Source organism: Setaria viridis, chromosome 9 (genome assembly GCF_005286985.2).
Source record: "Setaria viridis chromosome 9, Setaria_viridis_v4.0, whole genome shotgun sequence".
Classification (NCBI taxonomy): Eukaryota; Viridiplantae; Streptophyta; class Magnoliopsida; order Poales; family Poaceae; genus Setaria; species Setaria viridis.
In genome coordinates, this window is record NC_048271.2 from 1876574 (window position 1) to 1896919 (window position 20346).

General features: G+C 48.9%; 4 protein-coding genes across 4 annotated transcripts; all 4 read left to right on the top strand.

Annotated features, from left to right (window-relative positions):
- Positions 1-316: 316 nt before the first annotated feature.
- LOC117839606 (uncharacterized) lies at positions 317-4400 on the top strand. Its single transcript, XM_034719987.2, has 5 exons — positions 317-841; positions 1448-1527; positions 2015-2842; positions 3108-3258; positions 3361-4400. Exons 1-5 carry the CDS (start codon positions 706-708, stop codon positions 4011-4013), a joined length of 1848 nt encoding a protein of 615 aa, XP_034575878.1. The 5' UTR covers positions 317-705; the 3' UTR covers positions 4014-4400.
- Positions 4401-5935: 1535 nt separating this feature from the next.
- On the top strand, positions 5936-7226 carry LOC117836517 (chalcone--flavanone isomerase). The gene is made up of 4 exons (XM_034715967.2): positions 5936-6164; positions 6272-6433; positions 6563-6786; positions 6869-7226. The coding sequence occupies exons 1-4, from the start codon at positions 6071-6073 to the stop codon at positions 7088-7090; spliced, it is 702 nt and encodes a 233-aa protein (XP_034571858.1). The 5' UTR covers positions 5936-6070; the 3' UTR covers positions 7091-7226.
- Positions 7227-10078: 2852 nt separating this feature from the next.
- LOC117840522 (protein SODIUM POTASSIUM ROOT DEFECTIVE 2) lies at positions 10079-11883 on the top strand. Its single transcript, XM_034721035.2, has 3 exons — positions 10079-10556; positions 11069-11144; positions 11258-11883. The coding sequence occupies exons 1-3, from the start codon at positions 10176-10178 to the stop codon at positions 11407-11409; spliced, it is 609 nt and encodes a 202-aa protein (XP_034576926.1). The 5' UTR covers positions 10079-10175; the 3' UTR covers positions 11410-11883.
- A 4124-nt stretch (positions 11884-16007) lies between these two features.
- On the top strand, positions 16008-17555 carry LOC117840723 (putative FBD-associated F-box protein At5g50270). The gene has a single exon (XM_034721244.2). The coding sequence runs from the start codon at positions 16334-16336 to the stop codon at positions 17435-17437; it is 1104 nt and encodes a 367-aa protein (XP_034577135.2). The 5' UTR covers positions 16008-16333; the 3' UTR covers positions 17438-17555.
- The last annotated feature ends 2791 nt before the right edge of the window (positions 17556-20346 follow it).

Here is a 20346-nt window from a genome sequence, read left to right on the forward strand (position 1 = left end):
TCAAGCAAAACCCCGCATCCATCCAATATTTTGTTTCGATTTGATTACCCCCCACGTTTGCAAATCGCGCACGCTCTAATCCGTGTACGCGACATCACAACCTCAAATCAGAGAACGCCACGTCATCGCAGGATCGATCGCCGCCAGCGCAGCAGTGGCTAACCACGGGTCGAGTCCACACGAGACGAGCTAGCTAGCCGCCTAACCACGGGTCACCACAATAAGCACCGCCGCGTCGGCGGTTTAGGCCAGTCAAACCTTCCAAAGCACCCTTGACAAGACAAAAGTTACTGTCGCCGAGGGCGCGAGGGACAACAGGTTGTGCTGCGTAGGAAGGAAAGGTGACGGAACGGAAGCGCGCAAGTGCGGTTCCACGGGGGGCGAGGCGAGTCCCCTGGGCAGGCGAAGGCGCCCACCTGAAAAGGCCGGTGCGGGGGGCGCCAGCCAACCGCTGCCGCGCAGCGCAAGCGCCGCCACCGAACGCGCCCCGCCGGCCTCCTCTCGGCTCTCCCCTCCGCTTCCCCGCGCGGCCCGCCCGCCCGAGGCGACGCGACGCTCCCCCGGGAATCCAGCCTTCCCCGCTATCTCCTCGCGGCGCTCCCTCAAATAGGCGTCGTCTCGTCCCTCCCCCCGCGCGCCAGATCACGGTCCGCGTCAAGGGGCTGTGTCGTCGGGTTGACTTGGGCGCTGGCTGCCGGGGAGTTGATGGGCGGGCCGAGCGGCCGGCGGCGGAGGTGGGCGCGGCGGTCGTGCCGGACGGGAGGGGGAGCCGGGGTCGTCAGGCGGACGGTCGCGGTGACGGCGAACAGGGCGAGCACGGCGCCGCCGCGGGTGGCGGAAGGTAAGACAAGAGCCTGCTGCTCCCGAAATGAATCTCTGCGGCGTTTTGGTTAGTGTTTACCAACTTGATTTCGAACGGTTGGGGGTCGCATGTGATCGTCGTTTCTCGTTGATTTCGCATGCTAGGTAGTGCTTGCTTCCTTGCTTCCTCCTTCCTCCGTCCAGCAGTGGTAGCGTGTGCCGCGGAAGCGAGGGAGGGTTGCCTAATTTGCTTGCACCGTTGGGTTACTTATTTGTGCGTTGCTCCGAACAAACAAAAATTAAGGGAGATCATGCTAGAAGTAGTCCAACAGAGAATCTTACCATTTATTTTCCATTTTCCCAATGTTTTCGTGATTGCCTGAGGAGAAAACAGAAGGGCATAAACTCATGGAAAAATTCAAACAGCACAATTTGACTGGAAAACAATTGGTCGTACCATGTGATTCAAACAGCACAATTCTTTCCTTTAGGGACAGATAAGAACTGCAATGCTGTCTTTTTGTCGGTTTTTGATTAAGGTGGCCTGTGATGTAACATGTTCGAATGGTTCCCATCGTGCGACTAAGGTAAAGGTCTAAATGATTTGGAGTTGACCCGTTCTTGTTCTCTTACTGACTTCACTCAGGGTTTGCCCATGTGGACAAGCAACGGCGTGTTCATGGAGTACTATCAGATTTCAGATATAGCAGTGGATCCACAGATTATGTAAGCTGTTCGAATGCTCACTACTGTTTTAACAACAATGAACTTGGATTTGTTTCACTGCACAATACGGCCTGGTTTGGTTTCTCCTGCTTATTTTTAACATCCGTCACATTGAATGTTTAAATACTAATTAGAAGTATTAAACGTAGGCTATTTACAAAACCCATTACATAAGTGGAGGCTAAACGGTGAGACGAATCTATTAAGCCTAATTAGTCCATGATTTGACCATGTGTTGCTACAGTAAATATTTGCTAATGATGGATTAATTAGGCTTAATTAGGCTTAATAGATTCATCTCGCCGTTTAGCCTCCTCTTATGCAATGGGTTTTGTAAATAGCCTACGTTTAATACTCCTAATTAGTATGCTAAAAATAAGCAAAGAGAACCAAACGCAGCCTACGTCTGCAGCCCCAAAACTTTATTGCGCGTCAGTGCTTTCTTTTTTTTTGTTTGTACCATTCTCACATAATTGCATTGATACAGTTATCTTCAGACATTGGGGAATTCAAGCATAAGAGCTCCTATGGAAGTTCTCGAAGATGTCATCCGTCAGAGAGAAATATTACAGAAACCAGCCACGTGCAACCCTCGGTGATGACAGAATTGGATGGTTTTCATTCTTCAGGTGCAGTTCTTGTAGATTCAACTTTTATTCCACGGCTAAGAGAAAACAAAACCTCCAGCAATATAGAATTGTGCCATACTAGCAGCACTGTTTCAGGATTGTCCATTCGGCCTAAATATTACCTCAACAATCCCAGCAGCAACTTGAAGAATCCTCCAACTGTAAAGAGCTGCAGTGATATGAGTGATTTTAGTCATCAACTAGTCAGAAGCGTTAAAAGGTCAGCTTCTACAAAGATGGGCTTAACAAGTGCAAACAGTTCCCTTTCTGAGAAAATGTCATTGCTACGTCAACCACGGTATGGCGGTAATCATCAGGACCAAAATTGTATCAGTACTTTGAATCGAAGACATAAAATTGTGAATCCTAGAGGAGTAAATGACCTGCTTAATACAGAGGAGGTCCATGACCAGCTTGATTGCTCATTGGGAGGATATTCACAGGCTTTGTTAAATAATGCATTAGTTCGAGAAAAGCAAATGTACTGTTCAACTGTACTTAATCAAAAAGCAACTGAAGAATTATGGAGCCCTGCAGACAGTGAATCTGAGAAGATAGTATGCTTTTCCTCTGGTGACAGCATTGATGACTTGCAAGTATCGTCTTCAAGCGACACTAGTGATAGCTCCAACTTATCATCTCTAGGTGCAGTAGCTAATAATCAATGGAAGATGACCTTTAAAAAGGTAGGTACTGAGATATATGATACTAATTTACTTGTTATATTGCAATTTATAGATGCTTGTATGGTTTCTTGAGCTTGTAGAATTAGAAACTTACAAGATTTTTATTTGCATGGTTTCTTGCTTTTTCCTTCTTTAAAAAAAACAGAGGCTAACCGAACCATATTTTATTATTAAAATGTACTAAAGTACAAAAGATTAACATGTATGATAGTTTTGCTTTCGCTCAGCATGATAGGAAGGTTGATCTCATACTATCCTTTGACAGGTATACTGCCCTCATGCTGCACGCCTAGACTCTACGTCTGTCATATACCGCAAAGAGATAGGTCAGGCTAGCCCGATATCTGTTCTTGAGCCTCCATCTGAGGATAGCTCTGATTCTGAAAACATCAGGCGAGAGCCTGCCGATCTGTATGGTTAGTGCTTATACCTTCATACATTTCCATGTGGCGGTTATAGCTTTCTTATATTTCTGTTTTGTGCTAATCATAGTTAAATTTATGATCTTCTTCATTTAGATCTCCAACTGAGACTTGAGCTTGGCACATTTGCACCAGCAGAGACTGCTGCAGAGGCAAGTAGCGTTGGCAGAACAAGTGACTATTTATCCTCTGAAGTGGAGTCGAACAACAATGAACCTACACAGCTGGTTGAAGATATTCTTGAAGAATTTGAAGATGAAGAGGAAAGGGACTTTTCTTACTTGCTGGATATACTGATCGCTTCTGGCATTCATGGAACTGCAGAGGATCAACTTTACAAAGTGTGTCAGTCGCTCGACTGCCCTGCCAGCTATGATGTCTTTGAGAAGTTGGAAAACAAGTACAAAGTTGTTACGTGGTCAAGATCAGATAGGAAGTTTTTATTCGATATGGTCAACACAGTATTGTCACAAATTCTTGCTCCATGCTTGAACATGCAACCTTGGGTCAATACTGCCAGGAACTTGGCTCCACTATGGGGATCAGAGGGCCTGTTGGAAAAGGTCTTGCAGGTGTTAGATCAGAGACGAGAAGAACTTGCACCGAGTAAGACGAAGCCTGAAATGAAAGGATTTGATCAGAAGTGGCCAGATTTAGCAGATGGCATCGACAGGGTAGGAAGGGATATTGAAAAATTGATAAAAGATGATCTTTTGGAAGAGCTGGTACTTGAGCTACTATCCAGTTAGGTTTCCACGGCCCATAGTAGGGCTTACGCATTGTAGCAGTACAGGTCCCTTGATTTTTAGTTAGTTTTTGTAGTCAGTTATTGTTCCTTCGGTCCTTACGATGGATTTGTTTTATTTTTCTTTGTTATTAAAAGCGGTGGTTGACAGGGTTTTTGGTCTAGTCGCCGTGCTTCCGGTGAGTTCTATTGGATTAGGTGATGTCTGTAGCCAAATTCTTTTCTTCCTTGAAAAAAGTATATGTCGAAGCGGGATTTGTAAGAATGGGAGTCTTATCTGTCGAGTTTTGTCGGCTGTGAGAGTTTAGTCTGTAGATGAGGGCAAATTGTAGTCCCCAGACATTTGTATTGTTCTTGAAAGGAAGAATAAGTGCCGTGTTCTTTTGGTCAATTCTGCGCTGTTCACTGCATTTGATCATTAGTGTAGCTAACAGACATGACATCTCGGCAGCAAGAAGAGTCATATCTCGCTGTGCCACCGTGCTAGAGATTTGTAGAGTATCACTGTGAGAATGTGGCAGAAGTTTCTGTACTAATCAGAGTACCTTAAAACCTCTGATAATTTGCACTACAAAGCACCTAATCAAAAGTTTGGTGAGGTTTACAAGAAGTCTAGGCTATTTCACTTCGAACCTTGATCCCGAAAGCTTCTTCTGCAGTTCAGTTCGGTGGTCTTCTGTACCCTTCTACCCTTTCTGCAGACACGAAACGATGCGAGCATCACTATCAACTCCCGTTTGAGTTGAATGGTAGCTTCATCTAGCCGCAAAACTGGATATCGATTTGCCACGTATTGTCAATCGCGCCAACAACCACAATCGATGCCCTCGGAAGCACTGATTTATTACAAAGCTGCCACGATGACGTCGTCCTAGAACTATGTTTACCTTGGCCTGCAGGCTGCGGGCCGTGCCTCTTGCGTCATCTGAATATCTGATGCGCTTGAGCTCGTTGCATCAAAGGCTCAGATTTTGACTTTTAGCTAGAGTACTGTGGCATGCCTGCAATTTTGGCCGAGAGCTGATGGCATCTTATATGTTTATATAAGGACAGCTCGGCTCCTAAACTATCTTGCCAAACACTTGCCGCCCCTACCTAACGCGATAGATATCAGTGTTTTATACCCGACAACCTACTGAGAGGTATCCCGAGATAGTAGATTGGTTGGTGGGGTATTGTTAGACCTGAAACTCGAAGGTACAAGCGAGGACACAAGATACGGATTTATACAGGTTCGGACCGCTAGATTACGTAATACCCTACGTCCTATGTGGTGTGTTGTATATTGCGCCTTGCGCTTGGGTGTCTTGGCCTACCGAGGGGGCAGGATTACTATCCGGTAAATGTGTCTTGTATCCTCGCTTTTACCTTCGAGTTTCAGGTTCGACGATACCCCACCAACCAATTTATTACCTCGGGATACCTCTTGGTAGGTTGCCGGGTATAAAACACCGACATCTGGCGCGCTAGGTAGGGGTGGTCGTCGAGATCATCGGGCGAGCTTGAAGGACCTCATCAAGATCAATCTACTATACAAGACAAGAATGTTGTTCTCCCCCGATCAATGACTCGGTGTGCAATTGCGTCGGAGTCCGAGGTGAAATCGCCAGACAGGCTAATTCCGAGCTAGCATCTATTCTTGTCGAATTGGAATTCAAAACGAAGTGCGGAATAGAGCAATTCATCTGTAATAAGAAATTGATGAAATAATTATTATAATGAAATAGTGTCACGTGCAAACATGAAAGGTAACGTTGCCCTAATAAGGGTAAGAAAGTCTATTCCTACCAATTAATTTTTGGAGTTGGAGTTACGATGGTAGCTAAATAGATTTATCTACTCTATATTTTTCTGAAGGGGTGGAGCGAAGCTAGTAGGGTAGGGCTGTTTTTATGGAGCGGTCCCCCGGTACTGTTGGGATGTCGCGTCCCAGCTAACCATCCCCGTGCTCTCTCGCTCGTCCCCATATTATCGCAACTACCCCGCCCTGCCCCGTACGCAAGCATAAGCTTCATCTGTTACCCCGCCTGCGTTCGATCAGTTCCCTCGTGGTGTGCAACCATGGCCGTGTCGGAGTTGGCGGTCGACGGCGTCGTCTTCCCTCCGGTGGCACGCCCGCCGGGCTCCGCCCGCCCGCACTTCCTCGCCGGCGCAGGTGCGTCGCGCTCCCTGACGGTCTGTTAGATTCTGTAAAGGAAACTGTAGTTGGTGCAGAGCATGGCAACTTGATTGATCTGATCCCTTTTTTGTTGGTGAGCGAAGGTGTGCGAGGGTTGGAGATCGGCGGCAACTTCATCAAGTTCACCGCCATCGGCGTGTACTTAGAGGAGGACGCGGCCGTGTCCGCGCTGGCGAAGAAGTGGGCGGGGAAGTCCGCCGACGAGCTCGCCTCCGACGTCACCTTCTTCCGCGACGTCGTCACGGGTAAGAAGAAGAAGACGCCTCGCTCGCTCTCGCGCCTAGTAACAGCCAACCACTGCATAACGGGGCCTTTGTACGCCGCCGCTGCGCATATGCAAGTGCAATGGCGACTGATGACGTGACGCGTCGCAGGCGACTTCGAGAAGTTCACGCGGGTGACGATGATCCTGCCGCTGACGGGCGAACAGTACTCGGACAAGGTGACGGAGAACTGCGTGGCGTACTGGAAGGCCACCGGCGTGTACACGGACGCCGAGGGCGCCGCCGTGGACAAGTTCAAGGAGGCGTTCAAGCCGGAGACGTTCCCGCCAGGCGCGTCCATCCTCTTCACCCACTCGCCCGCCGGAGTCCTCACCGTGAGCACCGTACCCACCACCAATTCTCTTTCCCGTTACATGTTGAAATCGATCTGACGCTTTGCTCCGATCCGATGCCCAGGTCGCGTTCTCCAAGGACTCGTCGGTGCCGGAGGCCGGCGGCGTCGCGATCGAGAACAGGCCCCTCTGCGAGGCCGTCCTGGAGTCCATCATCGGGAAGCACGGCGTCTCGCCGGCCGCGAAGCTGAGCATCGCGGCCAGGGTGTCGGAGCTCCTCAATGGGGCCGAGACCAGCCCGGCCGGCGACGCGCAGCAGGCGGAGCCCGTCCCGGTCTCCGCGTGAGCGGACAGCGCGCGAGAAGAAAAAAGAACCAGGCGATCGGCTGGGAGATGCCGCACGCCGGCACCTGTCGACTGTCGTCTTTGTTTGTGGTCGGTGTTGAGGCGTCGTGTTCTGAACTTCTGATCCCCCATCCCCCCCCCCCCCCCCCCCCCCCCCCCCCCCCCCCCCAATACATGTGGCGTTCGCTGTTCGTGTGAGCCATCGTCGGTGACCTGATGAATAAAGAGACGAAGTTATGCTGCCCCTCCAATTCCCATTGCGTGGATCAGATCTGGCTGCTCGTTGCAACCTGCAACAGGGGCTCCGGAGATTATATGGTTGTACATTGTGGCGAGAATGGTGGTTCCATACTTCCGTAATAACCTCGCCGTATGAGAGCAGAAGCGAGGGACCAAGTGTCCAAGTCGTACCACGAGTACGTTTTGCTACTCCAAAGTCCAGTAGTACGATCGTGTCATCATCTGAAAATAAAAAGACCATAGCACGATTGATTTGCGTTAAGCGTGGTGCGTGCGTGTGTGGCAACTGTTCTAGCGTTGCAATTGCAGTCGTGGATAACCGGGCCAGAATCGGAGGACCGGAGTTGGACCACCCAGCCCACCCACACCAGCTTCTTTTTAGACTCTCCCACCACCTGTCGCCGCACAGAAGACTAACATGCCAAGGCCCAAAAAAGAGGGTATGGAAATAGTAGGCCCACGTTTTCAGAAATGTTGATGGGCCACATCATAGCCTGCCAACAAAAATCTGGGCTTCCTCTCAAAAAAAAAAAACTGGGCTCCTTTTCTCTTCCACTTATACCTTGTACCCGGGCTGCTGGTGGTTGGTAGTCTGGGGCTGGGCTCCGCTGAGAAGAAAACAATGGCTAATACAGTAATATTGCCGTGCACAACTTCACATATTTCAGCATACGTGCAGTGAACGTTCCAAGGTCGCATTAGCCATTGTTTCAGGCACAGCTGCACAAACAGGATGGTGCTGGCGTACGTGCTGCTACTGGAAATCTGGAACAACAGAAGCAGACCCAGATCTGATCTGTCCGATGAACTGGCCAGAAGTGCGCCATTCGATTGGCCCAGATCGCCTTGTGCGAGCAACGTCTAGCTTCGCCTGGCTTTTCTCAGACGACTTTTCTCGGCAGGCAGGCCGCAGGCCCGTTGGGGCCTCGCACTGAGCCGTTGGCGTACGACGATCTCATCAAACCAAGCGCCCGCCAAAACCCAAGCACAGTGCAGTGACCACCAATGCCGGCGCGCCCCCATTCGGAGCCAAACATGCTGTCAGATGGCGCCCCGTCACAGGATCACGATCACCTCACTCACTCACAACCCGACGGCGCCCCGTCACGTGCACGCTGCTCCTTCTCCCCCGCAACTTGCCACGGCAGCCACTGCTCTCCGCTGACACACCCAACGGCACCACGGCCTCACCCGTCTCGCCTCGGCTCGCCGCCCCGCCGGCACCCAGCGGCAACGGTCGAGTCGGCCGGCGCCCGACCGCTCCCGTGCCTGCTTGCCGGCGCGCATCAGGCTCGCTCAACGCGCCTTTCTCCTCGCGGAGCTATGTGGATTTCGGGTCAAGATGGCTGCGATCGTTGCTGAAAGGAACTGGAGACAGCTATCCCGGCGCACGCCTGGCGACGGTAGCTACGGCGGAATCCGCGACGCCGACGGGCCAACCGTTTTGTGTGCAGGATTTAGAGGGGAAAGGAACAGGAGGAATCGGATTTTGCTCGAACGTGACGGCGCCGAGCGCAAGTTCGCAACGGGCGGCGCCAGGAGGGAAGACCCGCTTTCCTGCCGGTCTACGGCCGTTTCTAGCTTGGACGGACGCAGATGAAGCTGAAGAACGGGCTTCGGTTTTGCCCGGAATCGAGCATGATTTGCCTGCAGGTTTTGGTATAGGGAGGGGTCGCTCTCTAACCACCGCACGATAGTGCAACCATTCATTCAAACGAAAACAACGCCACCGTCCGAGTTCTTTGCGTCAGTAAAACCTCTGAAAAAGGTCGCCGCTGTGGCGCTGTGGACTCTTCATTCTTCACCATTAAGGAGTGCGTGCTTGCCACGATCACGGTGCAAGGACATGGATGGAGATGGTGGGCCTTGGCTGGCTCTTGCTGTCTTGCACGATGTCCATCCTGACACATGAACGTTATCTGAAACTATTCCTTTTCTTTTCTCGAGGATTCCCTGGATTATTCAGGAGTTTATTTTATTTATTGTTTCAGCAAATAATGTAGTAGTATTTTCTTTCCGGGGAAAAGGAGATGCAATCCTTCCATGCATTTTTTTCACAACTGTTCCTGAAATAACAACTCAAGAAGGGTATCTCAAGAAGACCAGAAGAATCATCTGTATGTCCATGAAAGTGCTAGGCAAATGGTTATAGATGCAACAACTAATCATAACACCTTTGGATTTTCAAATTTGACGAGAATTACTCCTCAATCGCAGAGACTCCATTGGGCCAACTATTGCATCAATAATTCAGTATTGCTTGTTACATCAGCCTTGACTAGTATATTAATTTCATGAAAGGGCTTTCTGTGGTGCAAATACAGACGGCTGAAGAACCATACAGCAACGTGGCTGGAAAAATCTGAAACACGTCAGGACTTTCACGGTGGCCTGGCTGCGATGATAAAGTTAAAAAACCGTGTCGTTTCCTGCAAGTTAACTTACATCTGACAGCTCTACTTCTGGGTAAAAGATTGTGGAGATCCTAACAACACTCTGCCTTCTCTGTGCACAAAAGAACAAAAAAAAAACCATTTTCTCATTAACATTGTAAGTTTGTTGCAGATCACCCCTGAACTCCTTGTTTGATACTGCATGACATATGTGGGGTTTTTCAGGCAGATAAACACTAGCATCACTTTTTGGGAAGAGTATTCTTTTTTCCCTTCTCCCTTTTCTTTTTGATGGATTTGATAAGAGTTACTGCCATGTAAAGCAAAGTGGTGGTCTGCTATATAAGCAGTATAGTCTTACTCCATAGCCCATTCCACCACCATTTCAGCAACACAGCCAAAGCCGCTCAGCTCAGCGTGTTGCTACTTGCTTTCACTAGTCGCTACTACACCATGGCTCCTCTGCTCTTCAGGGACATGAAGGGCCTCTCGTGCTCGTCGCCGGCGTCCACCGCGATATGCCCGAGCCTGGAGCGGCAGCCGATGGTCCGGTCACACAAGGCCATTGCCAGTGCCAGCCCGCTGTCGCAGGTCCCCACCGAGCCCAGGACGCACAGGCACGACGGCAAGAAGGGGCAGCAGCACAAGGCCGCCGCCGTCTCAAACGGCGGTGGCCTCGTCAGCCCCGCCGGCTCGTCCAGGTACCTGCTCAGCGGCCGCTTCGCCTCCGCCACGCAGGAGATCCAGGAGGTGGAGACTGCCCCGGCCGTTGATGCCAAGCGGGAGGAAGCAAGTGAAGCAGCTGATGCGAAGAACACACAGGCGCAAGAACAGGTAAGGAACAGTACAGTTCTCCACTAGTGGTTTTGTGAATCATTACTGAACACTGACAGGTGCTTCTACATTTTTAAAGAATTGGTCCTATTGTTCTTGATTAGAAAATGATAAAAAAAATCAGAAGTCAGATTATGTGATCATTAGTAATCATATCCATGTGGGGCTGGGAGGGTTTATACAATCATTGTTCATTTGATATCTGGAACTTCCAGCCGAAGTTATCCAGATACTATGATTACAGGCAGATACCGCTTTTGCTGAAAGTTGGTTAAAGGTTCTGAATTTCAAACAGATGTATGCATATAAAATTACTGGATGACTGCAGCTTTGCGGCCTACTGGATTAGTATCAGAAACTCGCAGCATGCCACCTCTGATTTTTTTTTAACATAGACATCTATTCAGTTTGATTGCTTGCATACTTGTCTGATTTTACTCAAAATCTGCGAAACCAACATATGTGCTTCGCTACTTGCTATGAACTGAGCTCCAGCTTTGGTATCTTGTCAGGTGGTTGTGCTGAAGGTATCCCTGCACTGCAAAGCATGCGCTGGGAAAGTGAAGAAGCACCTCTCCAAGATGGAAGGTGAGCCTGTCAGCTTGTATTCTTCAGGATCTGAAGCTTTTGTTCAGAGTTCAACACAACGTCAAAATTAACCTTTTTTCCTGGTCCTGATAACCAAACTGCTTGCACTTCAGGTGTGACGTCGTTCGACATCGACTTCGCGGCGAAGAAGGTGACGGTGGTCGGCGACGTGACGCCGCTGGGGGTGCTAAACAGCGTGTCCAAGGTGAAGAACGCCCAGCTCTGGGCGGCGGCGCCGCCGCCGCCGACGGCGATAGCCGTCTGAAGGACGAAAAAGAGGCGAAAAGGAAATCTGGAAGCCAAAGCTAGCGTAGCCTATAGGATCCGTTGCGCGTTAGGTGTGGCTGGTAGGGGGTGCGGCTCTGGAGCCGTGCACGTACGCGTGTGGGGGCGCCGAGCACGGCCGGCCCCGCTGGGCCAGCGCGCGCGGCTGTGACTGGCGCGTCTCTGCGAGCGCTGTCTGCTCGACCTGCATGCGTCCACCGTGCGCTACTGCCATGGCCCTTGAATGCAGCTTTGGTTTCTTCCCGTGGTCGTCTTGTGATCCTCCCTTGTTTTGCTGTGGTTGGCGCCATGCGACATGCGAGGTGAGCATGCCGTCTTGGTGCTTCCTTCTGGTATGAGTGGGTGACTCTGCTTTTTTTGTTTTTCCCCTTTTCTTCTTGCTGTAAGCCTGTAATATATAAGAATGGAACTGCATTGCTGTCCTGGTCTTTTATGGAAAAGTGAATGACGTGAAGTTGGTGTCGGGAAAGCTGAAATAAGATCTGGTGACGTGGTTAAAATGTAGAAAATTCTGAAGCCAGATGAGCTGACCAAGCCAATTTCGCAACCAGAAATGCCAGCTCAGCCACGCATCAGATTAACTGATTCCATTTTTTACAGTTTCAGAGATCAACACAAGGTTTTTCTTTGGGCAGAGAGTGAGATCCTAAAATTACATCTGCTTTCGCGTTGTATGCCATCTTTGAACGTGCAAAATGTAGACGGGGAGGAGATAACGCTACAGTTTCGTGATAGACTGATACTGTGAGCCTGTGAATGTGTGATAGGTTTGGCGCCTCGCAGTACTGCAGCTGAGCGGTTCTGGTAGCACAAACAGTGCTGCTAGATCAAACCACTTCTCTCTCTGAGGGCGTCCGCGATGATGCTGAGTCAGCTAGCTATTTGAGTGTACAGCTCAGCATATATCCTATGTGGAGGAAAGAGAAGATGCAAAAATATTCGACCTGGCAACTTGCTCGTCGCTCAGCTCGCACGTGCGACGATGCGTCAAATCGTTCTCTCTCTGTGCATGAAAGTACTAAAAATAACAAATAGCTAGCATTATATAGATAGTTGTATGGACTGCTAGCTATTTAGTGCTGAGTAGGATGGCTCCTAACTAGCAATTAGCTAGAACTGTTTCGGATGACCTGAGCAAAAGATGGATCAAACTGCTCCCTGGTCCGCTGTCTCATGTCGCAGTAGTACAGCTATTGCTTGCTATTTCTGCCTAGGCGATCTTCTTGCAAAAAAAAAAAAAAATCTGCCTAGGCGATAAATTTTTTTTAGAAAAAAGAACTACCTGGGCCACTGGAAGTCGGAAGCCCGCACTGAACGGGATGAACTTTTCTCTGATGGCCCGTTGCACCGTACCAGGCCGACCGCCCAACGCAGCCCACTGGTTTTAGTCCGAGTCTGGCTGGCGTGCTGTACGAGAAACGGACTCTCCTCGTCATCTTGTGGCCAGCCGGGAATTGTGATCGTAATTCGTAACATCATGTTGCGATTGTGCCGAGGGAGTTAGTTTCATGCGGTCATGCCGTCCAAGAAGAAGCACGAATCGATCGAATCCGGCGGCCATGGATCGGAGTCCACGAAGGACGACATAGACGAGGCGTTGACACAGCAGACGGAGCCGAGTCCACCAGCCGACCAAGCCAGCGCCGGCGACGATCTGCTCAGCGGCCTCTGCGACGACGTGCTCGTGCACATTCTCGGGCTTGCGGAACACGCGGGCGACGCGGTGCGCACGGGCGCGCTCTCGCGCCGGTGGCGCGGCCTCTGGCGGCGCGCCCCCGCGCTCCGCTTCGCCTCAGGGCGGTGGTTCGAGCACGGCGGGAGAGCCCATGGATTCATCGCCTCCGTCGACGACACCCTCGCGCTCCGCGCGCGATCCGGCCACGGCCGCCTCGAGGAGCTGGAGATCCGCTTCCTCATGTGGGACTACGCGTTCTGCGAACACAAACAGCAGCTCGTGCCGTCGCCGTCGGAGCAGCGGAGAGGTGGATTCGGTACGCTATGAGGCAAGGGGTGAAGTCTTTCCACTTCGAGCTGGATCTGCCTGACGACGATTACGAGGACGAGGAGGATGACAACAAAGATTCGCCTGTGATGGCTCTTGACGAGCTCCCTAACTCTGCGAAGCTGGAGGCCATGCATCTGGAGCTGGGCGACGCCAGAGTCCGGCTCCCCGCCACCGTGGTATTCGCATCGCTCACGGATCTCACCCTTGAGAGCTTTCAGGTAGCAGGCGACAACGTCCACCTCCTCGCCCGCCTCGTGTCGCTGGCGTGCTGCCCGATCCTACGGAAGCTTCGCATGTTCGGCGTCACCCTTCCCGAGCAGCAAAACCTAGTGTTCGAGGCCGGTGCGCTCACGGAGCTGTCGCTGCAGCTAATGGAGGGCATGAGATCGCTGGAACTGAGAACTCCTAGCCTCCGGGTTCTCCGCATCGAGTGGTGCCACGACCTGGAGTCGGTCGCGGCTTGGCCCCCGATGAGGCTGGAGAAGCTCACGTGTGGTAAAAACAGGTCGCTGATCATCGATCGGGGGGGGGGTTGCACTCTGTATCCCGCCTCAAGCTTGACTTGCACTCGCATAGGTACGCCTATGGGGAAGACAGTAACTACGGCACCATTCACCTCATGCAGCGCTGTAGCTCGGTCAGCTGCCTGTCTCTTCGCCTTCATTTTTATATGGTATGCGCTGCGCACCCAGTCCCTCCCCCCCCCCCCCCCCCCCCCCCCCACACACACACACACACACCAAAAAAAAAGTTTCAATTAGTATCTGCCTTCTTTTTATTTTTATATGTACTTAAAAATATATAAAAATACATTACATTTGATTTTTTTCGTGATTGCTTAATAACATATTTTTTTGGCTCATCATTTATTAGAGAGATGGGAATGATATTGACATAATTTTTTTTGAAACGTAAAATGGCAAGAGCACTGCCATATATCATATAAGAAGAAGAGAAAGTTCAGGGTTACATAGATGATATTACATTGTCTTCCTTGCACTCAACACTCGGATTGCATATTATAATCGTCGTTAAAGCTAACTAACACGGTGCACCACACGCTTTCTGACGCAGGCCAATTTCTTCCTTTACAAGGCCAAAAACCCTATGTGGAGTCGCCTGAATTCCCTAAAAAATGTGCCTATTTTTTTCCTTCCATAGGTTCCAAGCCGTGTATATCAGGACTGCCGCGCTCGCTCTCCTCTTTACCTTGTTCACCGTCTTCAATGATAGTCTCCACCAGTCTTGATGATCAACATTCATCGATGGTAGACAAACTGCCAGACCTGCAATGCAAATGGGCAGTGGAGGCAAAGATGTTCAACAATTTCAGGTACCATTGGCAAAGAGAACACAATGGATTGCATGGCCAGTTCCTTGCCATAAGTCTATCAACTGTAAGTATTTTGCTTTGCAGTAGTAACCAAACGAAGAATCTGTGCTTTCCTTCCATCTGTGCCCTCCAAACCGCCTGAGCTTCAAAGGGACAGTAGGATCCTTTGAATTGGATTGCATAAGCTGACCTAGCACTATATGCACCATCTGCTGTCCATCTCCACACAATGTCATCCGGCATGTCAGTGAAAGTGATGTCCTGAACCAAGTGCATAAATTCAAACATTTCAGTCACCGTGCTCATTCTCCTTAAGTCTCTTGTCCAGTTATGATCAATAACCTCCTCATGTACATTCCTGTGCTTTTGCCAAGCCAGTTTGTATAGATTGGGAGCAATGTCTCTTGGTGCTTTGCCATTCAGCCATGTTGAATTCCAGAATTCAGCTTTGACGCCATCACCAATAGTGACCATTGTGCTGGCTCTGGACATCGACATAATCAAAGGCAGGATACCACAACTCGATCACGTGCGATCTTTGAAGGCTCGTATTATTCCTTCAGCGAGGAATCTGAACCTGCATTCCTTTGGGGATTGTGTAGCAAGCCTCCTCACAGCATTCAAGAATCTTAGATACCTCCGCCTAGACATCGCTTGCTTCCACATCAAGGAGGTGAGAGCAGCGATTTCTCATAATTCCATCAAGCCACTATTAGCTTAATTTCCTCCCTTATCGTTTGCACTAAATTGTATGTATAATGCTTACAGGTGCAATCAGTTCCGAAGTCAAATTTCATATGCGACCACTGGGAATCCCATAAAATCTCGTTCATTCACCTCATGAAAGCAGATTTTAGGGGAGTAACCGGAACCGATTGTGAACTCTGGTTCTTGCAGTACGTGCTCTAAGGTGCCATACAACTTCAGAAGGTTGTTGTAAGTTTCAATCAGGAGTACCTGTTAGAGAGCGGATGTAAAGTTTTTTGCCACATGCTACTCGGTAGTGGAACATGGACCAACCACCATGACACTTACCACCAATATGATGAGTGGAGGCCATGTCGATAAAAGTTTAGATTGTATCTTCTTGGTGAGCACCATTATGTCTTGTTTCATACATTTATGCAATTACTGCAGCTGAGCTACTCTGGCAGCACAAAAGTTTAGATCAAACCATCTTTTTTTTAAGGAAAATATGGATCAAACTACTAGGTGAACAATACGTTTCCTGTCTCATGTATCAGCAGTCGCTTGCACATCCTGATCAGTTTATGCTGAAAGCTATCCATTGTCATTGGGCCATTACTGAAAGCTAGCGAGGCTGAACTTCTCTCTCTCAAATATACTCCATGGTTTAGACCAAGCTGGTGGCAGATTATCAGGCCCAACTTAGCTATGGAGACATTTTGGACTGAATTCGATGGGCTCTTGGGTTTCGCTTCAAAGACATTTGGTTACCAGGCCCATCTCAGCTGATATATAACATATCAATCACCATTTCCTATTTTGTGTGCCGGCATATAGATCGGGAGGACGGGTAGATCGATTTCGGCGGCGGCGGCGGCCATGGAGTCCACGAAGGACGACGACGTAGACGAGCCCACGAAACAGCAAACGGAGCCGAGTCCACCTGCCGGCGACCAATCCATCGTCGGCGCCGCCGATCTGCTCAGCGGCCTCTGCGACGATGTGCTCGTGCACATCCTCGGGCTGGCGAAAGACGCGAAAGACGCGGTGCGCACGGGCGCGCTCTCGCGCCGGTGGCGCGGCCTCTGGCGACGCGTCCCCGCGCTCCGCTTCGCCTCACGCCAAGGGAACGCCAAGGGATTCATGGCCTTCGTCGACGACACCCTCGCGCTCCGTGCGCGATCCGGCGACGGCGGCCTCGAGCAGCTGGAGATCCGCTTGAACATGCGGAACGCCGCCTGCCGCAACGAACGACTCGTGCCGCCATCCATCGGAGCGGCGGAGAGGTGGATCCGGTACGCTGTGCGGCACGGGGTGAAGTCTTTCCAATTCGAGCTGGATCTGCCCAAAGAAGATGACGAGGACGAAGACGAAGAGGCGCCCGTGATGGTTCTTGACGAGCTTCCAAGCTCTGCAAAGCTGGAAGCCATGTTTTTGGACTTAAGCTACGCCTGGGTCAGTCTCCCTGCCACCGTAGTATTCGCATCGCTCACGGATCTCAAGCTTGAGTTCATGAAGGTAGCAGGCGACAATGTCCTCCTCCTTGGCCGCCTCGTGTCGTCTGCGTGCTGCCCAAACCTACGGAAGCTTCACATGTTCTCCGTTACCCTTGCTGGGCCTGGGCAGCAAAAACTACTGGTCGAGGCCGGTGTACTCAAGGAGCTCTCGCTGGAGGAGATGGACGGAATGAGATCGCTGGAGCTGAGAGCTCCTAGCCTTCGGGTTCTCCGCATCGAGGATTGCGACGACCTGGAATCGCTCGCGGCCTCGGCCCCGAGGCTGGAGAAGCTCTCGTGCCGGGGAAACCCCTTGTTGATCATCGATGGGGACTTCCCCTCCGTGTCCCTCCTCAAGCTTGACTTGAAGTCGCATGGGCACGCCTATGGCGATGACAGTAACTATGGCAGAATTAAACTCCTCCAGCGCTGTCGCTCGGCCAGCCGCCTGTCTATTGATTTTGATGCTTCAATGGTATGCACCTAGTTTAACACCGTTCCAAATTAGCATCTATTCCAATTAGTACTATATATATAATAAGTATTCATATGATTTTGATGTTGAAATTTTACGTTTTTGTATGACTAAATCATAGCTTATTTCTAGTGATCTTGTTTGTCTCTCTGTTGGATTTCTTTTAAAAAAATTTGAGATGAAGCTTGCGTCCATGATGCTAGTTTATGGAACATTTTTGGTATATGATAACTAATATTCTTGCTAGCCTTATACATATTTCATGTACACACATGTATTTGTTCTCACTGCCTTCATCGAACTAGTTAAAGCGGTTAGCTAAAAACTTGTGTATTTCCTCTTAACACAAAGATGTGCAACTTTCGTGCGTATTCGAAAAAAAAAGTTTAAACGGTTATCTTTGATGTGGCCTATCAAATATCATCCTGTGCTCGTATCATCTACTTATAGCTAGCCTCTCAGTTCAAAACTGGTCTTGTATTGATAATATTTTGTCTTCTGATTGCTTAACATAACATATTTGTTTTGGCCCATCATTTATCAGAGAGAAAGTCATGGCATTGACATAATCAAAGGTAAGATACCACAACTTGATCACGTGCGATCTTTGAAGGCTCAGATTTCTCCTACAGTGAACCAGAACATGCATTCTTTTGTGGGTTGTGTAGCAAGTCTCCTCACAGGCACAACATTCAGCAATATCAGATACCTCTGCCTAGACTTCTTCATTTTCTACGAGGTGAGCGGCAATTTCTCAAAATAAATTCCATGTAGCCGATAGCTTACTTAGTTTCTTCCCTCATCATTGCACTAAATCGTGTGTATAATGCTTACGGAAGATTGCTCTATGCCCTGGAGCGGTTCGGAAGTCGAATTTCATATGCGACCATCGGAAATCCCATGAGATCTCGTTCATTCACCTCAAGGAAGCAGAATTTAGGAGAGTACGTGGAACCGATTGTGAACTCGGGTTCTTGCAGTATGTGCTCTCAGGTGCCACACAACTTCAGAAGGTCATTCTAAGTTTCAAGCACTCACTAAAGAGAAGATGGAATGATGATTTTCGGACAATTCAGGAGCACTCATCACTAATAAAGAATAGATGCAAAGATTTTCGGGAAAATTTACTTGCTAGCGGAACATGGACTGATTGCCATGACACCACAGACAAGTGCCACTCATACGAGTGGAGGCCGTGTCAATAAGTCGAGACTGTATCTGTTTGGTGTGTGTTGCTTCCTTTCCTACTAGACAGAGTCTATAAAGAAGATTTTGACTTGTAATAAAACTCAGCCAGATGTATCGAAAGATACAGAGGCTGGAACCTCTTTCATTTGCATAATGAAATAAGTTTCCCTTTGTCTAAAAAAATGTATGTTCTGTCTCATACATTTATGCATTGATCAAGAGATAACTAGAGGAATGAATAGTTGACCACCGAAATATATGAAGAGCATGTGCCTCTCTATTGTAAGTTATCGACGAATCCATTGTACACGTTGATGTTTTGAAAGGAGAATCTCCTATTGTTACGAACGATAGGCAAGATAAACGACGAAGAACACCAAATCAATCACAGGGGACACAAGATTTAACGTGGAAAATCCTTCCAAGGAGGAAGAGAAAAAAACCACGAGCGTCAGCCAACAAATCTTCACTATATCAGGTGAGGTTACAAATGTCGAAGATTTACAACTTGGGATACCCTAACTTGGAGGCCTTCCCGTACAGTAGTCTATGGTGCATCTTTTCTATGAGAGAGGTGGTCCGTATATATATAGGGAGGAACCCCCCACACTCATCTATTAGCAATATGATACTAATAAATGGTGTAGTCTCTCTTAACACTAATGGGCTGCTTTGCTTCGGCCCAAACCTACCGGCGAAGGCGAAGGGCCTCAGCTTTGCTCCGTCCGAAAGTTGGAGCATAACTCAACAAACTCCACCTTGAGACAAATTCCTTCTTGTAGCATAAAATGAACCTTCACCTTGACACAACAAAGAGAACACTTTCGGCGCCAAATAGCCTCTTGGACTAAATAGTTATACCACCTAAGCTTGAGCAAAGCTCAAACTTAGCAACAGGAAATGGCTTTGTCATCGTATCAGCAGGATTATCATAAGTGCTTATCTTGCATACCTTCAGCTTACCTTGCATGACAACATCGCGAACATAATGATATTTGACATCAATGTGCTTTGTTCTCTCATGAAACATCTGATCTTTAGTGAGATATATGACACTTTGACTGTCACAAAACAGATTAATGCAAGAATCATCTCCACAAAGCTCAGCAATCAAACCTTTCAACTAAACTAATTCTTTACATGCTTCAGCAATAGCCATATATTCTGCTTCAGTGGTAGACAAGGCAACAATAGGCTGTAATGTTGCCCTCCAACTCATGGCACAACCACCAACAGTGAATACATAACCTGTGAGGGATCTCTGCTTATCCAAATTGGTAGCAAAATTTGAATCCACGTAGCCAGTGAGTCCCTCATAAGTCCTGCCAAACTTCAAACAAGCATCTGTTGTGCCACGAAGGTACCTGAAAATCCACTGAACAACCTTCCAATATTCTTTACCAGGATTAGCCATGTATCTACTAACCAAACTCATAGCATATGATAAATCAGGACGAGAGCAAACCATGGCATACATCAAAGAACCAACAACACTAGAATATGAAACTCTTGACATGTACTCAAAATCCTCATCCGTACTAGCACATTGTAAAGCTGATAATTTAAAATAAGGTGCGGTAGGAGTACTAACAGGCTTTGCATCATGAATGTTAAATCGATGAAGAACTTTCTTAATGTAACTTTGCTAACTAAGAAATAACAAACCGGAATTTTTGTCTCTAATAATCTCCATACCTAGAATTTTCTTAGCAGCACCAAGATCCTTCATCTCA

Bases quoted from the DNA above. Each gene is read 5' to 3' on its own strand.
- LOC117840522 (XM_034721035.2), top strand. From the start codon at position 10,176: ATGGCTCCTCTGCTCTTCAGGGACATGAAGGGCCTCTCGTGCTCGTCG. The intron at 10,557-11,068 runs GTAAGGAACAGT...GTATCTTGTCAG, and splicing joins ACACACAGGCGCAAGAACAG to GTGGTTGTGCTGAAGGTATC. The intron at 11,145-11,257 runs GTGAGCCTGTCA...CTTGCACTTCAG, and splicing joins GCACCTCTCCAAGATGGAAG to GTGTGACGTCGTTCGACATC.
- LOC117839606 (XM_034719987.2), top strand. From the start codon at position 706: ATGGGCGGGCCGAGCGGCCGGCGGCGGAGGTGGGCGCGGCGGTCGTGC. The intron at 842-1,447 runs GTAAGACAAGAG...GACTTCACTCAG, and splicing joins GCCGCCGCGGGTGGCGGAAG to GGTTTGCCCATGTGGACAAG. The intron at 2,843-3,107 runs GTAGGTACTGAG...ATCCTTTGACAG, and splicing joins GGAAGATGACCTTTAAAAAG to GTATACTGCCCTCATGCTGC.
- LOC117840723 (XM_034721244.2), top strand. From the start codon at position 16,334: ATGGAGTCCACGAAGGACGACGACGTAGACGAGCCCACGAAACAGCAA.
- LOC117836517 (XM_034715967.2), top strand. From the start codon at position 6,071: ATGGCCGTGTCGGAGTTGGCGGTCGACGGCGTCGTCTTCCCTCCGGTG. The intron at 6,434-6,562 runs GTAAGAAGAAGA...GACGCGTCGCAG, and splicing joins CTTCCGCGACGTCGTCACGG to GCGACTTCGAGAAGTTCACG. The intron at 6,787-6,868 runs GTGAGCACCGTA...TCCGATGCCCAG, and splicing joins CGCCCGCCGGAGTCCTCACC to GTCGCGTTCTCCAAGGACTC.